The 15256-nt window shown below is 36.3% G+C and overlaps 3 protein-coding genes and 1 pseudogene across 4 annotated transcripts in view; 1 reads left to right on the top strand and 3 right to left on the bottom strand.

Moving 5' to 3' along the window:
- Positions 1-14898, bottom strand: part of LOC140975760 (DCC family protein At1g52590, chloroplastic) — a 39092-nt gene extending 24194 nt beyond the window's left edge. The window contains exons 1-5 of one of the 2 annotated variants that reach the window (XM_073439655.1): positions 14607-14898; positions 14325-14382; positions 13147-13254; positions 12882-12974; positions 12682-12804 (exon numbers count right to left, since the gene is read on the bottom strand). In XM_073439655.1, the coding sequence (XP_073295756.1) occupies positions 12723-12804; positions 12882-12974; positions 13147-13254; positions 14325-14382; positions 14607-14883 (618 nt within the window). In that variant the 5' untranslated portion in view covers positions 14884-14898 and the 3' untranslated portion in view covers positions 12682-12722. Of the gene's footprint in view, positions 1-12607; positions 12805-12881; positions 12975-13146; positions 13255-14324; positions 14383-14606 lie in introns of those variants that run through there. The other variant, XM_073439654.1, reaches the window with a different exon arrangement.
- LOC140975035 (palmitoyl-monogalactosyldiacylglycerol delta-7 desaturase, chloroplastic-like) lies at positions 2563-4260 on the bottom strand (annotated as a pseudogene).
- LOC140975759 (protein POST-ILLUMINATION CHLOROPHYLL FLUORESCENCE INCREASE, chloroplastic-like) lies at positions 6146-8672 on the top strand. Its single transcript, XM_073439653.1, has 8 exons — positions 6146-6355; positions 6679-6811; positions 6961-7045; positions 7124-7202; positions 7441-7554; positions 7633-7745; positions 7835-7945; positions 8269-8672. The coding sequence occupies exons 1-8, from the start codon at positions 6280-6282 to the stop codon at positions 8386-8388; spliced, it is 831 nt and encodes a 276-aa protein (XP_073295754.1). The 5' UTR covers positions 6146-6279; the 3' UTR covers positions 8389-8672.
- Positions 8983-11264, bottom strand: LOC140975758 (phosphatidylcholine:diacylglycerol cholinephosphotransferase 1-like). The gene is made up of 3 exons (XM_073439652.1): positions 10753-11264; positions 10204-10341; positions 8983-9530 (listed from the first exon to the last, which is right to left on the bottom strand). The coding sequence occupies exons 1-3, from the start codon at positions 11149-11151 to the stop codon at positions 9228-9230; spliced, it is 840 nt and encodes a 279-aa protein (XP_073295753.1). The 5' UTR covers positions 11152-11264; the 3' UTR covers positions 8983-9227.
- Positions 14899-15256: the final 358 nt, after the last annotated feature.

Genomic DNA, 15256 nt, shown 5'->3' on the forward strand with positions numbered 1-15256 from the left:
GGGTCTAAAATTTTTTTAAAAAAAAAAAATTTTGCGGAACGTAGTGGAATAGAACTTATATACATCTCAATATAAAAATACAAGTCCTGTATCACATACATTTATTCAACTAAGGTTGAACAACTAATATCAAGTGTCCAACTCGATCTCTAATCCAAGTCCGAAGCCTCCACTCTAATCACGATCTCTTTTCATCTCCTTAACCCTGAACCTGTCCCACCTGTTGTCATGCACACATACAAACACGACAACAGCCGGATAATTCCGATGAGAATATAATCCCAGTATAAATCAACGAAACATACAATCATATAAACAAATATAAAGCATGTAACAGATAACAACAATATGTATCAAAATCTGAAACATAATCAATATCAGACTGTCGACAATGCTCGTAACTTTACAATTCAGACTAGACTCAATCCTAGTCTAGGGATCCCGGTTTCCAGAAGTTGGCATTCCATATCGATCACCAGTAATAGAAGAAATTCCGATTCTATCCACATCGATATGGTATCGATCACCAGTAATAGAAGAAGCTCTGACTCTATCCACATCGATATAGTATCGATCACCAATAATAGAAGAAACTCCGATTCTATCCACATGGATATGATATCGATCATCAGTAATAGAAGAAGTTACGATTATATCCACATCGATACGGTACCGATCACCAGTAATAGAAGAAGCTACAATTCTATCCACATCGATAGCCAATCATCCGGTGACAGACTTTGGCACTTTCGCCAATACACTATCTTGTGACATCGTGCAATGTGCCCGTGGCGATCCCGCCACTATCAGGCACTTCTGTCACAAGATTACTCGTCTAATACCTGCTATCTATAAATCAAGAGAACAAGTACATCAATCAAATCCATGCAAATATCAATGCAATAAAGTAAAGTATGTGATTTAGGGAAACTCAAGTCTAAACCGACTCAAGTCGATCTCCCAATACCACATTGACTTATACCTTCCGTTTGTAGTCTCGGTCTGAAGCAATATCCGTTCTGAACTCAAGACTGTCTCTGTAAATCTGAAACGATATATCGAGAATCATAATATCAATGTTCCATTCTCCATTTAACACTGAATCTGATTATTCTGAATTGAATTCAAAATCCACGGCATAACGGTAAAATTCCCAATATCCCCGTCAATACAACATTACCAGATAACAGTTACAATCCATAACCAATATCCAATACAATCTATAATCCAGTCACAATTCAAATCTGTCCGGTATAAATCAATATACCCTGAAAATTCATAACAATTCCATAATCAGTCCGTTTCTCAATCTGACTTCGATTCTACGATGTCTAACATGCCAAGAACATCATATATGAATCCTATCCAATTCTGACAATAGCATAATTTCAAGACATATCAAAACGTAGCAAAACTTACGTCCAGTTGTAGTCTACGTCGATAGGAATACAGTACCGGATTCAAAATCTAACGAACGGATCGAAATATAAAGGCGTAAGGATTTTTGAAGCTTCCCTCGTAGCTATTCCCGATTCCCTCTAATAATTCTGAGGGATTTGCATATATATATATATATATATCCAATTGCATGTAATGATACGTGTCATCATTTTTCACAACTTTCAGGCGGCGCTCGGGCGGTTAATCTTTACCGCTCGGGCGCGGCACCTTCTGTCCGACACATACTTTTGTTGAACACTGGCGCTCGGGCGGTCAAGAACTACCGCTCGGGCGCCAGACGTTCTGTCCAAAACATGCTCTTGTAATGCATTGGCGCTCGGGCGGTCGTCTTCTAACGCTCGGGCGCCACAGGTTCTGCCTGAAATCACATAACTCATATGTTTTAACCAATTTAGTCTCGGAGTGGTCCAACTATACTCACATCAATTCATGATCAATAAATCATATCAGATTACGATAATCAATTTCTCGGGCATTACAAATATCATGACTGCCTCACCCATTTTGAAAATGATAATGTATAATAATTATATTTAATCATATAAAAATAATTTAAAATCGAAGAAAAAAGGTTTCATAATATAATATTATGAAACTACTTACGAAGCCTGGGTGATATATATATATATATAGATCAGTAGCCAAAAAGGTTGGCGTGCATTTAGGCAGCAACCTGGCTGCAGGAGTGCGCGGCGGTAATGCCTGACTCCCATCCCTCCCGACAGATGCCTGTGTATGCAGCCATTGCCCATTCGTTCACTCATTCACATTTCTGATCTTAAATCAACCCCACCTGACAGACTTTTCCCATACACCCCCCTACTGAACGAAGCATTGTTTTGTCCAGTATTGTTATTTTATAATATAAAATGGTAAACCTTTTAGCATCGAAGTTTGAGCACGTGTTTCAGGCGCCTGGTGAAAGAAAGGAGGACTGGTAATTATTTTTGACAACGCAGGAGAGTTAGTGGACACGTAGCGGGCATGGTGGCACATTTTCATTAGTTTTCCACCTTCTCTTTTCGTTTCTTTTTCCATTTCTTTATAAAAAGGTTGCATCACTTTTCTTTCTTGGGGAATTTCTTTACATTATGGATGTGCTATATATATATTGAGATATAGTAATTTTCTTTAGGTGCAGCGCCAAACGAACAAAAACTCAAATGTATTGGAAACAAATAGGACCCCGTTTGCCTAATGATGGACTGATCCAAAAGCCCATCTTTGCTTGTGGTTGGTGGTGGGCAACTTGACATCGAAGGCCAACCCTATGGCCTGAAGAAACTGAAACCATGTCATATCAATTTGCCACCATTCGAGCGCATGCCTCGCCGAGTACTCGAAGGCGTGGTGATTATCATGCCAACCCTCACCAAACGCAAGCAATGTACCCACCTAGAAATTCAAATTCAATTCAGTAATGGAGATGATCAATTAATTATTTCCAAGAATGATAATCCAACAAGCAATGGACAGTTGACGATTTCATTTCTGGTTCCGGACTTGGCTACTTTAAAGAATAGATAGATTAAAAAGCATAGGTACCAATTTTGAGATAGATCATCCGTATTCCACGCTTGTTTTCCCCAAACATGGCAAGCCGAGTTCATCAGTCAAGTGATTTGGTACACCCACACGATTCTCACACCCTGTGATACAAGAAATAATATAATGACATTCACAATCCACATTTAGCTGTAATGATTAAATCATAAAGTTCTTTTTAATGCTAATATTTTCCAAATATCATATAGAATTTTACGCAATAAAAGTACTATCTATTGGGAAGATCTCAGTTTCAACGAAATCCCTTGCAAGAGCTACTAGCTTCTAGCCTCCAATATTCGAAATATCATAAGGTTCCAAAAATAAATAAATAATGGACGGCCAACTACAGTGTTGTCGTTTCTACCCGTTCAGGTAGGATTGAATAGGAGGATGACAGATTTTCAAAGTCAATGGAACAAAATTTATATTCGAGTGTGAAAGTGAGTCTCATATTGCATGTTATTTAAAGAAACTTGTAAAAGAGTTGTTTCTCCAAATCACCAACATTGTAGTAATGAACATTAGTGCCACTCACCATTCCCCACACAGTGTATGGGAACCCCCGATGGCATATAGTAGAGCCCCAAGAGCAATCGGATGGACAACATAAGTTCTTTGAAGAAACTTGTGAAAGGGTTGTTTCTCCAAATCACCAACATTGTTGGGATTCCCGCACTGAAAATTATACCCATGAACGCTCGCGAGAGATTGTGTATATGTTTATATTCAAACAATTGCAATACTGAAAATACCCTTTCAGTTATACTGCTGGTATCGAAAGCAACTCATGTTGCTGAACCAGAATCCTTCGAGGGGGCTGTGAGGGTCTTTCTCTGTATCACAGAACTGATATTGGTGGTACCGATGTGTGCTCACTCAGTCAGTTGGATTTCCAGACAAAAAACAAAGCGCAAATCTTTATCCTTTTTTTTTCTTTTTTATTGATTCTACATCATGCGAAATCTTGGTTTTGTTGTACCAGGCAAAAGAATCCAACTTGAAGGGCTTGAACACCACAGTACGCGAAGAAGTACTCCAGCAATTTGGAAAGCTTGAAACTCGGTCCGGTGAGAAAGATTTCTGTGGAAAGAAAGAGTGATGTCCAAAAGGCCCGAGATGGCATACAATCCTACGGCAACAAAAGTTGATCCCTAATCGAATGTACAATGGAGCGGCAATACACAGCAAATGCATACCCACAACTACCCCAACTGTGGTCATATCCAAAGAAATCCACTTTCTGCCCCCCATTAATAAATATTCTTCCTCCCCTTAACTACAACATCAGATAGCAAAATTATGCCAAAGCTTGAATCTTTTTCATTTCCCGGGACTGGAATTGATGCTGCACTGAAATATGTCCGGACCCTTGTACTGTTTCTGTTTTTCTTTGTAAATACACCGTGAATTAGTGAATGATTTTTGTTTCTTAGGTCACTCCAACCCACTGCATTTTGCGTCACATTTTGTGCTATATTGATGAAACTTGAAAATCATTTCAAATTCTTATGCATTCCTACTACACTGTCATAGAATATTCTTCTTTATTTCAATATTAATATTTTTATTTTTAATAATTATTTATAGTTTGATAACACGATAATAATTAAATTTCATCATTTATATATTAAAATTTGAATTAATTATTTGAAATTTTTTATATTTTTAATAAAAATATTCTTTTATTTTTAAAAAACATAAATTAGAAAGAAAAAAATATGAGTATTTGATATTAAATAAATAATACAACACAAAAGTAAAATTATTGATCCAAATCTACTTGAGTATAATAAAAATCAACAAAAAATAATTTTTTTTAAAAAGACTTGAAGCCGAATGTCGAGATAATCATAACTTTGGATTTTATTTTGAAGATATTGGAGGATCAAGATCCGATTTACCTCATATTTTTATGTTTCATAATTTTGTTGTTTATTAGTTGTTGTTTCATAATATTTTTTGTTTGTCGTAAATAATTAGTACATTTTACTCACTAATAATTTAATTTGGTTGTTCGTTAAATTCATAGTTTTTATAGTTAATTAATTTCAATTCAAAGCCTTAAAATTTTATAATTTTCAAATAAATTAATTTAATATTTATTCATAATTAAAAAAATAAAAATATTATAATTTTTTTATTTAATTAAAATATAACAAGATAGAAAATAAAGATGAAGATCAAAATAGAAATGGATTGCATTATGAAACGAACAATAAAATTACTGATCTTGCAGTTACAAACAAAGCTTATCCTTATTTATGTTCCACGTGCGGTAATTTGGGATAATAAATATAAAAATAAAGAATAAATTGGATACCGAGATTTATGTAAAAAACGCTAAAAATTATTAGGGTAAAAACCACGGGCAATATGAAAAGAACACACACTCTCTTAATACAGGAGAACAAACACCTAACAAATATTATAGAATTAAGCACTCAAATGTTATATGTTGAGAGAAAACTCGAAAAAATGATATATTACAATGAGAGGAGGAAGGTTTATAGAGCTTCTTTATCAATGTGGAATACGTTTTCAGAAACGCGTTTTCTTCAGAAACAAATAACATGTTCGAATTCTCCACTGACTACTCATAGAAGTCTACCCCAACTTTAATGCATTGGGTGTCCTGTCATTCTTTGCCGACATTTCATACACTACTGTGGCTAATAGTTAACTGACCAATGTAACCATTCTGCTAAATTTTTCTAACAAGAATAACGAACTAATATTCCCCCACAAGGAATAAAATCTATTCATTAGGTTTTCTCGATTCTTCTTAGATTGGACTAGATCATTCTTGCAAACTTTATGGGCTAGCTGAAATAGATTTGTCAAGATCTGAGCTTTGTGCTAATTGAGATTGATCCTTGTCTAACAAAACTACATGTACGCAGCAAATTTTTTTTCCTCATTTTTTAAATAGTTTTTCAATGTTGCGCGACACGTGGCTCCAATCCAACGTCAAATGTGCTGCTTATTCTTAAAAAAAATAAAAAAAAAATAACAATAAGGCGGTAGAGGTTTTGTGGGGTTGAATTGGAGATTTTGCATGTATCTTATGAAAGGCTGCTGATGGAAAGATCAAGATTTTTTGGGTTCAGACAAGATATATGTGCAAGTCGCGCCTTTTGTCCTTTTCTGTTTCCTTAGAGATATTTGGGAGTGCAAAGTTTGTGTTGTGTGGTTGTGTTTATATCTCTATGAACCTCATCTCCTTCTTTATCTAAGTCCTCACTCCCCAGACATCTGTACATTGCTTGAGAAATGGCTGCGACAGCTGCTACAAGTGCTGCTCTGTTTAATTCTTCCAAACAAATTGTATCAAACTCTACTTCTTCAGGTACCCTTTTTTTTTGAAAGAATAATGATCTCTATGCGATCTTGATTCGTTGCCTGATGTAACAAAGCATATAACTAGTCTGTAATTGCTTGGATTGGAATTAGATCAAGGTCTTGGTGAATAGGATTCATGGTTATGTATCGAATACAAATGAGTTGGAGAAAATTCATGTTTTTTATGGTTAAAGAAATGCTAAAATCACGTTTTTAACGTGGGAGTTTGATAAAATTTACCAATCGTTACCACAATTTTTTCTTAAGCTCCATATTCATCAGAGTTTATCACGAGTATCTTACGTTATCGAACAATAATTTTTCTTGTAGCCACTAGTTTTTGGGGGAGTTCTTTGCCTAGAAATTCTCCAATTAAGAGAAGATTAATTAAGATTAGAGGGCAAGTAATTGATGCTGCTGCTACTGCTCCAGTTGCAGATGCCCCCATTATGGAAACTAAAGAGTAAGTTCATATAAATTTCACACCTCCATTTTTTTTTTACAAGATTAGAATGTCAGTTTTGAGTTTTGTTCAAACTCTTTATCGGTCAAGACAATTGCATTCGTGTCCATGAAGTCTCATGGTATAGTTTCTTGAATGCTGTTTTATAGTTATGTGCTTCCTAGATGGGCCGCCTTTGATCTCGGAAGAGCTCCAGTCTACTGGAAGACCATGAACGGCCTTCCCCCTGCAGCTGTATGTTAAATGTTTAGCTCTAAACTTGATTTCCTCTGTATTCTGTTCATGTGTGTGATTTCTTGACAAAATTAACAGGGAGAGAGACTAAAGCTATTCTATAATCCTATGGCAAACAAACTTGTTCCCAACAAAGACTATGGAATTGCTTTTAATGGTAATTTCTCACGCTCCATCCAAAGTTGGCTTCAATAGACTTTGTTGCATGTCATTCGCTTTCCAATAAACCATGAAACTGGATCAATATTGTTGAAATGCAAATTCAATTATTGATGTCTTATGTGCTCGAATATATAAGCTTGTGAATGGTGCATTTACCACTCCATTGTCTATCTTGAATTATGTGCTGTATGTTTGCATCTGGGCGGCGTTCTGTTAATCGACGCATTCTGTAGGAGGGTTCAATCAGCCCATCATGTGTGGTGGTGAGCCACGAGTAATGCTCCAGAAAGTAAGAGGAAAAGCCGATCCTCCTTTTTACACAATCCAAATATGCATCCCAAAGCATGGTATACCCCTTGCACAAATTCATTCTAGTTTATAGATTGCGGCATATTTCATTCTCTTGATGTTCTCTATTTTTTCAGCATTAAGTTTAATATTTTCATTTACGAATGGAGTCGATTGGGACGGTCCCTACAAGCTACAATTTCAAGTGCCAAAGGCTTGGCGGAATAGACCAATGGACTTTTTCTCTGAGGTGACAAACTGGTCTTCATCCTGTTTAGGGAATATTTACGTGCCTTAATACCAACTATTTCATCGTAAACATTTAATTTTTGTTTGCAGGGTCTTGCCGAGGAGCTGAGTAAAGAAGGTGCATGTGACAAAGCAATATTTCCTGATAATAACATAGTGGTCACTAGATGTGCTATGATCGGTAACTTAACTGTGGAAGGAGTAAGTTTTCTTATTCTTCCCTATTTTACATCACATTGTTGGGTAATATAAGTTACCCCTACTGTTCGGTGTGGCTGCCTATGTAGCACAACTACCGAAAGTGGTGCTTTTGGTTCTGTATCAGTAGCTTAAGTAGTACATACATGCTGAAGATCAACTCCACTGTCCCCATTTCGAAATGCAATATAAACTTTTTTATTGTCTATGAAATCGAGAGGGTTATTTAGAACGTCTAAAAGATGCGTAGATGATTCTTGGTTTGTTAAGCATCCAAAAGATACAAGCATAAAAAACCTGAAACTAAACTTTTGTCATGGATACAGGGTGACCGCTGCAATCTTGATCTCGTACCTGGATGTACTGATCCAAACTCGCTCCTTTTCAACCCACTGGCCAATGTGGACGATGGTTCTTGCCCTCCTTATTTAGATTCCGAGGACTAGCCACGACACATAGGATTCCAGCTCATACACCAGACGCTTTTTGCTGTGCGTAATTCTTAAAGGCTTGTTTATAGAACACATCGAAATTGGTGACAGTGTCAGTATATAAATGTAACTTCTTCTATTGGTTGAGCTGTGCTTGTATATAAAGCAACTTGGGATCAAATAAAGGCGTAATTTTACGTGATACAGTTCAGATTGTCAATCTTTGCAACTGAATATTGCATGTGAACATAAGACTGGTGATTGCTCAATCAACCCTTTGAAGGGTCTTTTTGCTGTTCCTTAAATTTCTGGATTTGTTGATCCAAACTCGTTTTCAGTTTAAGACATGTTGGACTGAATTAGTCGCACGATTAGTTGTGTGATGTTCAGCAAAGCAAAGGTTTTAAGAATTGTCCGAATCCCTATATGTTAATTTGCAGCCTTGTTGGAGACGAGATTCATATTTAATAGTAATAAAGAAACTATCGGTCAAGATTTTAGTTTCTGGTGGTGGGGAGCGCCTAATTAATAAGACGCTCGATAGGATTTGGCTGCAAAAAATTAGGCCAGGTTAAATTTAAATCACCCATTTAATATACCAGAAGATAGGCATGAAACAAAAATACTAGCAACTTTCTGGGGAAAGATAGAACTGAGCAAACTCTTGCCACCTAATTACATGGTTCGATACATACATATACCTAAATCCTATTTCCAACTTCCAAGAAAATCACAAGCATCTTTACAAATCACACGACTTTGACCTTTCTAAACATTGCATTGCACATATTTTCAAGATTCTTTTTCAAACATAACAGCTGAATATCTTGTTTTGGGGGAATTACACGAGCCACTTAAATCGTTTCATTACAGCCCACGCCATTTTCTTTCTTCTTATGTTCATACTTTCCGGCCAGAGAATCGAAGAGTATCCCAGCCCCAACACCAACTGCCAAGTCGATCGTGTAGTGACCTCTAGTAGTTAGTAACCTAATGACTTGCAAGACGTTTAGGGCATCAAATGTGTATGCGAATTCCCATCTTTGCATCCGTTTCATGTCTAAAGAAGCGATCACTGAGGCAGCTACATGGCCAGAATAAAACAAGAAAAATGAGACATTCCCCACTGGAAAATCTGCACCTGAACCCAAGAATTCCTGTCAAGAAACGATCAAAACATCACAAATGCTTGTTTAGATCACATATGTAACAGATAGACAATACTGTGCAAGTTATTGATTCTGGATCGATGTTGTGCCCTTGTCCTTAAATATATACTAAATTGGCAATCTGATAACTAAGAACAATCTAGTTGTCCTAAGCCCTACAGATGTTCAACTCTCTTATACCAGTTGATTGTAAACCTTTTGTTAAATAACTCATGTTTCTTGTTTTAAAAGAATTACAAATCCTTGCTTGTCTCGTGAACTGGTTGACCTATAATATATTTGATATCATATTTCCATCTATGCAATGAGATCGCTCAATTATCGACTCAAACTTCATTCTGATGGAGCTCAAGCTGTTTGAACCATTGTTTAACTTGAGCTCGAGCATATGAAATTAAAGCTCGAGTGTCCTTTGAGTTGCACAAGTCTTATAGATAAGAGTGTAGTTACTTCAAGTTTTGTAAAAATATGAACTTTTCATTCTTGACCAACTCGATCCAAAGTAATCGTGGATTGGGTTTGAATACACAACTCATGCATGGAACTCGACTCCATTTGTATTCAACACGGTCTATATCTCAGTTATGCGAATAATCTTCCACAAACTTGCATAAAAATTGAATTTTGAACATAGTTTCAAGGAACATATATAAATAAGAACCTGGGGCACTGGAAGCTGTGTGACATATCCAAGAATTCCTCTACATGTGAACATGAATAGCGCTGATAAGGTAGCTCTTGGTCTACCCTCAATCACAAAGGTACCTATTATGTAGGCCGTTTGCATGCCCACAAACACCTAAACCACAAAGATTCGAAATTTGGAAAATCTCATTAAACAATTCAATTTTATAACTTGGTATACAGTTTTTTAATATGAACCATCAATTCCAAAGCAAATCCATACTCAATCCTATTCCGTGGGACCGTTTCCATTCAAAATATATTATTATATGGAGCAAATCTAAATATAATGTAAATGGAACTTGTATCATATGTCAACATCAAAATTCAAAGGTAAATGCACCACCGCACTTTCTGCCATTTGCAATCAGCAACATTGACTGCAATGTGCAATTTACACATCGATTTAAAGTCAAACCCACCACTCAAAATTATTTACAAGTGAAAAAAAACCCATAAATAGGCTAAAATAGAAAAAAGTGGTAATTTTTTTAATCGAGAGAATGAAAAGCAATATTTCATTTACCGTATTAAGCCCAGCAAGAAGCGTATTGAGGTCGGGCTTGGCGGAGAGAGACCGGTGGAGGGCTGCGGTGGCTACAAAGCCCAGATCAAACGGCGGAGCAGTCGACGGAACCATGTTTAGCGTGTACTCAACCACCATGAAGAACAGGACGCAGGCAGCGAAGGCGCACGGCACGGGGTGATTCCTCGCAGTGCCGTACACGTCCCCCGCGGTCCATTTCAAGAAATGAGCGTTGCTCACGTGGAAACGGAGATTTTTATCGAAGATCGAGGATGAGGTGAAACTTTTCTGGATCATGTCGGGAGAATCCGAGGGTTGCTTGTGGGCGCCGTTGGTGGGTGCGGACTGTGTGGGTCTTTTGTTAGTAGAGGAACGGAGGCGGGTGGTGGCTCCGTTCATCTCCGGTGGTTGCTCCGATTGGCATGTAGAATAAAGGTGGAACGCACTAGTTTGTGTGTATTTATGCGTGTGACGGATTATACAAGGTGTTGGGGTTGAATAAATTGGTTGTGGAAATGTGAAATTTAAGTCAACATATTGAAATATATCACAAGTAGTTCCCATTACTTTTGATTTTCTTTTCTTTTTTTTAGTGGCATACCTCTGGGTTATGTAAATTATTATTAGTTAAAAAAATTCATTATCTTTTTAGTCTTCGTGTGAGACCATTTCACAAATATTTTTTTTAAACAGAGCATGTTTTTTATGATACGGTCAATCTGATTCATACATTCACTAAAAAATAATATTTTTCTTTGGTCAGATCAGAGATCCGTATAAAAAAATTGAGTCGTGAAACGATTCCATTAGAGTTTTTGTAAAAATTGAAATGGTAGGATATAAAATGAGATGAAAAGAGAAACACGATATTTGTAATTAGATTATTATAGTTATTTTTGGAATCGTAAAATAAATTCACCATCGTACCAAAATTTTATTCTTTCATTAGTTAAACTTTAATTAATAATAAATTATAGATACCAAGATTCTAAAAAGCACGAAATATGTGGATGTCGAGCTCTAAGATTTTCATGCTTAAAAAAGATTGATATAATTTTAAACCTAAAAAACATTGTTGATTCTTAGCGCAAATTCCTTCAACAAAACCTCAAGGTGTAGAGTAGTTGATTTCATTTGTAAATAGTACATGAGAAGGGTAATAAACATGATGATTTCATTTAAACATCGAACAATTTATTGGTATCCGATTGTCTTTCTTATGCTTTTCTTCAAGAAACATCATCATACTTTACCTGCATTGATGGCAAAAGTAGTCAAGGACATCCAAGAGTGAAGCACGAAAATCTAGTGAATCTTCAATCTTTCATCATTTTATGTTTGATTCCTGAATTCAATACATAAGTTTACACACCAAAACTGGATGATCCACACTTGAGAACGTTGGAGCGATGTTCAACAGATACATTTTAGGTGTATGACCCTTGTACATACCAGATATGCTATTTGTACCTCTACCGAAGTGGCTATGATGGATGGATCCCATATGATGCAACAGCCTACGTATATAATACGAGCCCCACGGCATTCTACTACAATGTAATGATACCTAGTGAAATTTGGACTTTGGTATGGATTTAACCATTGCTATGGTACCACGGCAGCTTCTTTAGTGTAAAGGAGGCCTGAGATTAATATTTCTGCCACAAATCTTGTAATGTGAATTAAATTCACAAATGTGATGAGTTCTTTGATTATTTTGTATCAGCCTGACCAGAAAATGTTTGTATCAGATTAGTGATTGTGTGTTGTTATGTTCTCTGGTAAATATGAAGTTTTGCCTCTTTTGAAAATTCGAGTGATCCTTTAGCCGAGTAAGCGCTGATATTGTATCCGGTTCTAAGAAAAAATACATAATTTCTTCTGTAAGGGAACTTCTTTCAAAAGGGAAAGGAGGTTCTGAGTTATTTATAGGTTAAGTGATACATGTGCATCATATGGCAGTATGCTAGCTACAAGTCACATGAATCCGAGCGGCCAAAAAAACTGTATCTGTTATCTGCGACGTTGTCATATACAAAATCTCGAATGAATCTGCAAAAATTAATAGCAAGAATGAAGTAAAACAATAGCGCTTAATTGATTCTTGGAAATGGAATAACACTACTTACAGTGGTATGAATTGCAGAAAGAGAGCAAGCTGGGGAAAGGGCAAGTTGATGTATTGCATTATCTTTAGTACAGCTTCTGACTTTATATATGACCTGAAATCAATGCTCAAATACTATTGAGTTTACACCCTGGGAACGTGATTTTGCTCGCTGGGGAAAATCTTTTTTGATCGAAGTGTTTTGTTTGGAAGGAAAATGTGAAGCTAGCTTGAATATTGCTTTCAAATGCCAACTTTAATAGTAAAAGGAGTGTTGGGAGATATACCTATCTTTATCAACAAGTACAACACTTGAAATATCATCTGGTGCTCTTCCAGATCTCTGAAGCAGTTTTTTGCCTGCTTCACTCTGTAGAGCTTCAAATCTAATGTTCCTGGAAAATAATTCCATGCAAAGTGATGAGAAGAAAGTCACTTGAATGGAGAATCAACATACCTTAGTCCAAGAGGGGTCAAATATGAAACAGATCCATCATAAGGGGGTGGTTTAAATCAAATCCAACTATTTACCAAGATACTACCTTTTTCTGCAGATAATCATAGAGAGCCGCCAATGCACCTCTACAAGTAATCGCTAGCATGTCGTTCTTAAAGTTTATAGGGAGATTTAAGCGAATTTGAGTTGTCACATTAAATTGTCTTGTTAGACATGGTTTTAGAAAGTCTGAAGATCACATACACAACTTCAGATAAAAAACAAAGTCAAGAAATGAATGGTTATGTTTTTTAGCAATAGATATCAAGAAAGTTAAGCCCACAAAACAGAATTAAATTTAGCAATTCTTGGAATGATTTATCAATACCAGCACCATCCAAATCCAAAAACAGATGGAAGAAGAATCAAAGGACAATACTTGCTGGTACACTCTTTATTTTCGTACATCATACTTGCAATCCAGCTGTATGACGGCGAGTTACCACTATTGAACAATAAAATAATGATTCTAACACAAAGACCTATCCTCAAGCAATTAAACCGAAGGATCAACACCAGTGCAGTCACCTCTCTTGGAAAATTCGATCATGCCCTCAGTTACTATGCGAAGGCAAAATCCATAACCCATGTGTTGGCCATGGGCCTGATCAATGTTGATCAATCCTTAACACTTGGGACACTGCTAAGATCGAATTTATCCATCTCTCTCGCACAAACAAATTTCAAATATATTGCCGAAACTATAATTTTAAGAACTGCATATTATAAGCCACTGAGCAAGATATAATGACAAGTATCACTCCAACTTATCTAGATTTAAACAAGCTTACTCTACAGAGTCAGATTCAAAATATTATACAATTCTCAGCACCTGGCAAAGATGAAATTATCAAGAAAGATGAGCTTTTTCATGTTCAGCCAGGTCAAAGATTAAAAGGCCATATTCCTAAAATTACAAAATAACCGCATTTAAATTCAATGTTTCAAAACAAGGTGAGGAGTTCCAACCTTTTTCGATCATTGTTTCGGACAAACTTCACGCCTCCATTACATAAATTGCAAACACCTGCCACCCAACAAAAGAAAATTTACGAATCCCATATATTTTATTTGTAACCTATCTAGTGATATCTTGAATTTTACCGAGCAAAACCCAAAAAAAAATCTAATCTTTAGCAGGAACCTGAAATCTTATGAGAACAACTTTAACAAAAACACTAGGATGTCGTACACGAAAAATCTATTGCCAAAAAAACCTTTACAGCAATCGTTCACTAAATTGGACAGTACCGTCGAACAACATGATCGGTCGAGGGTCCTTTTCAAAGAAGCTCGAAGTTTCTTTTACCCAATCCACCTCCGTCGAAGGCGACAAACTTGCCGAGTTGATAATCCTGCGACGTCGCGGGCTAAGGTGCTCTAGGAGGGGCACTGCCACGCTCGGGCACTTGGCAGGGGAAATGAGTGCCATACCAGTAAGGGAAATGTTGAGGTGCGTTCGTTCACAATATCTGATTCTGCGAATGGAGAAGAAAGCAGCAGACATTGAAATGACCACAAGCACCATGGGAGGCCGAAGGGGAGTGTGTAAGATTTGGAATTTCAGAGGGGTAAAATAGTAGTTTCAGCTTTCTGAAGTTAGTCACTCGACTTGTGCCACGTGGAGCTTCCTGCAACTCTACTTGTTAAACAAATAATAATAAAGAAATTCTAATTATGCTTGCTTAAAGAAAAATGAAAAATGAAAAATGACAAATGAAATAATCGAGCCACGGTATTTATATTTTATTCTTTTCTTTTATTAAAGATTTTATTTAACAGTAAAACAAAGTATATTTTTAATATAAAAATGAAAATGTCCTAACATATAATAAAAAAATAGTGTTTTTCAGTTGCGCCTGAAAGTTTATTAAGCGCACACTCGAAAGATAAAAATCCTC

Source organism: Primulina huaijiensis, chromosome 4 (genome assembly GCF_012295235.1).
Source record: "Primulina huaijiensis isolate GDHJ02 chromosome 4, ASM1229523v2, whole genome shotgun sequence".
Classification (NCBI taxonomy): domain Eukaryota; kingdom Viridiplantae; phylum Streptophyta; class Magnoliopsida; order Lamiales; family Gesneriaceae; genus Primulina; species Primulina huaijiensis.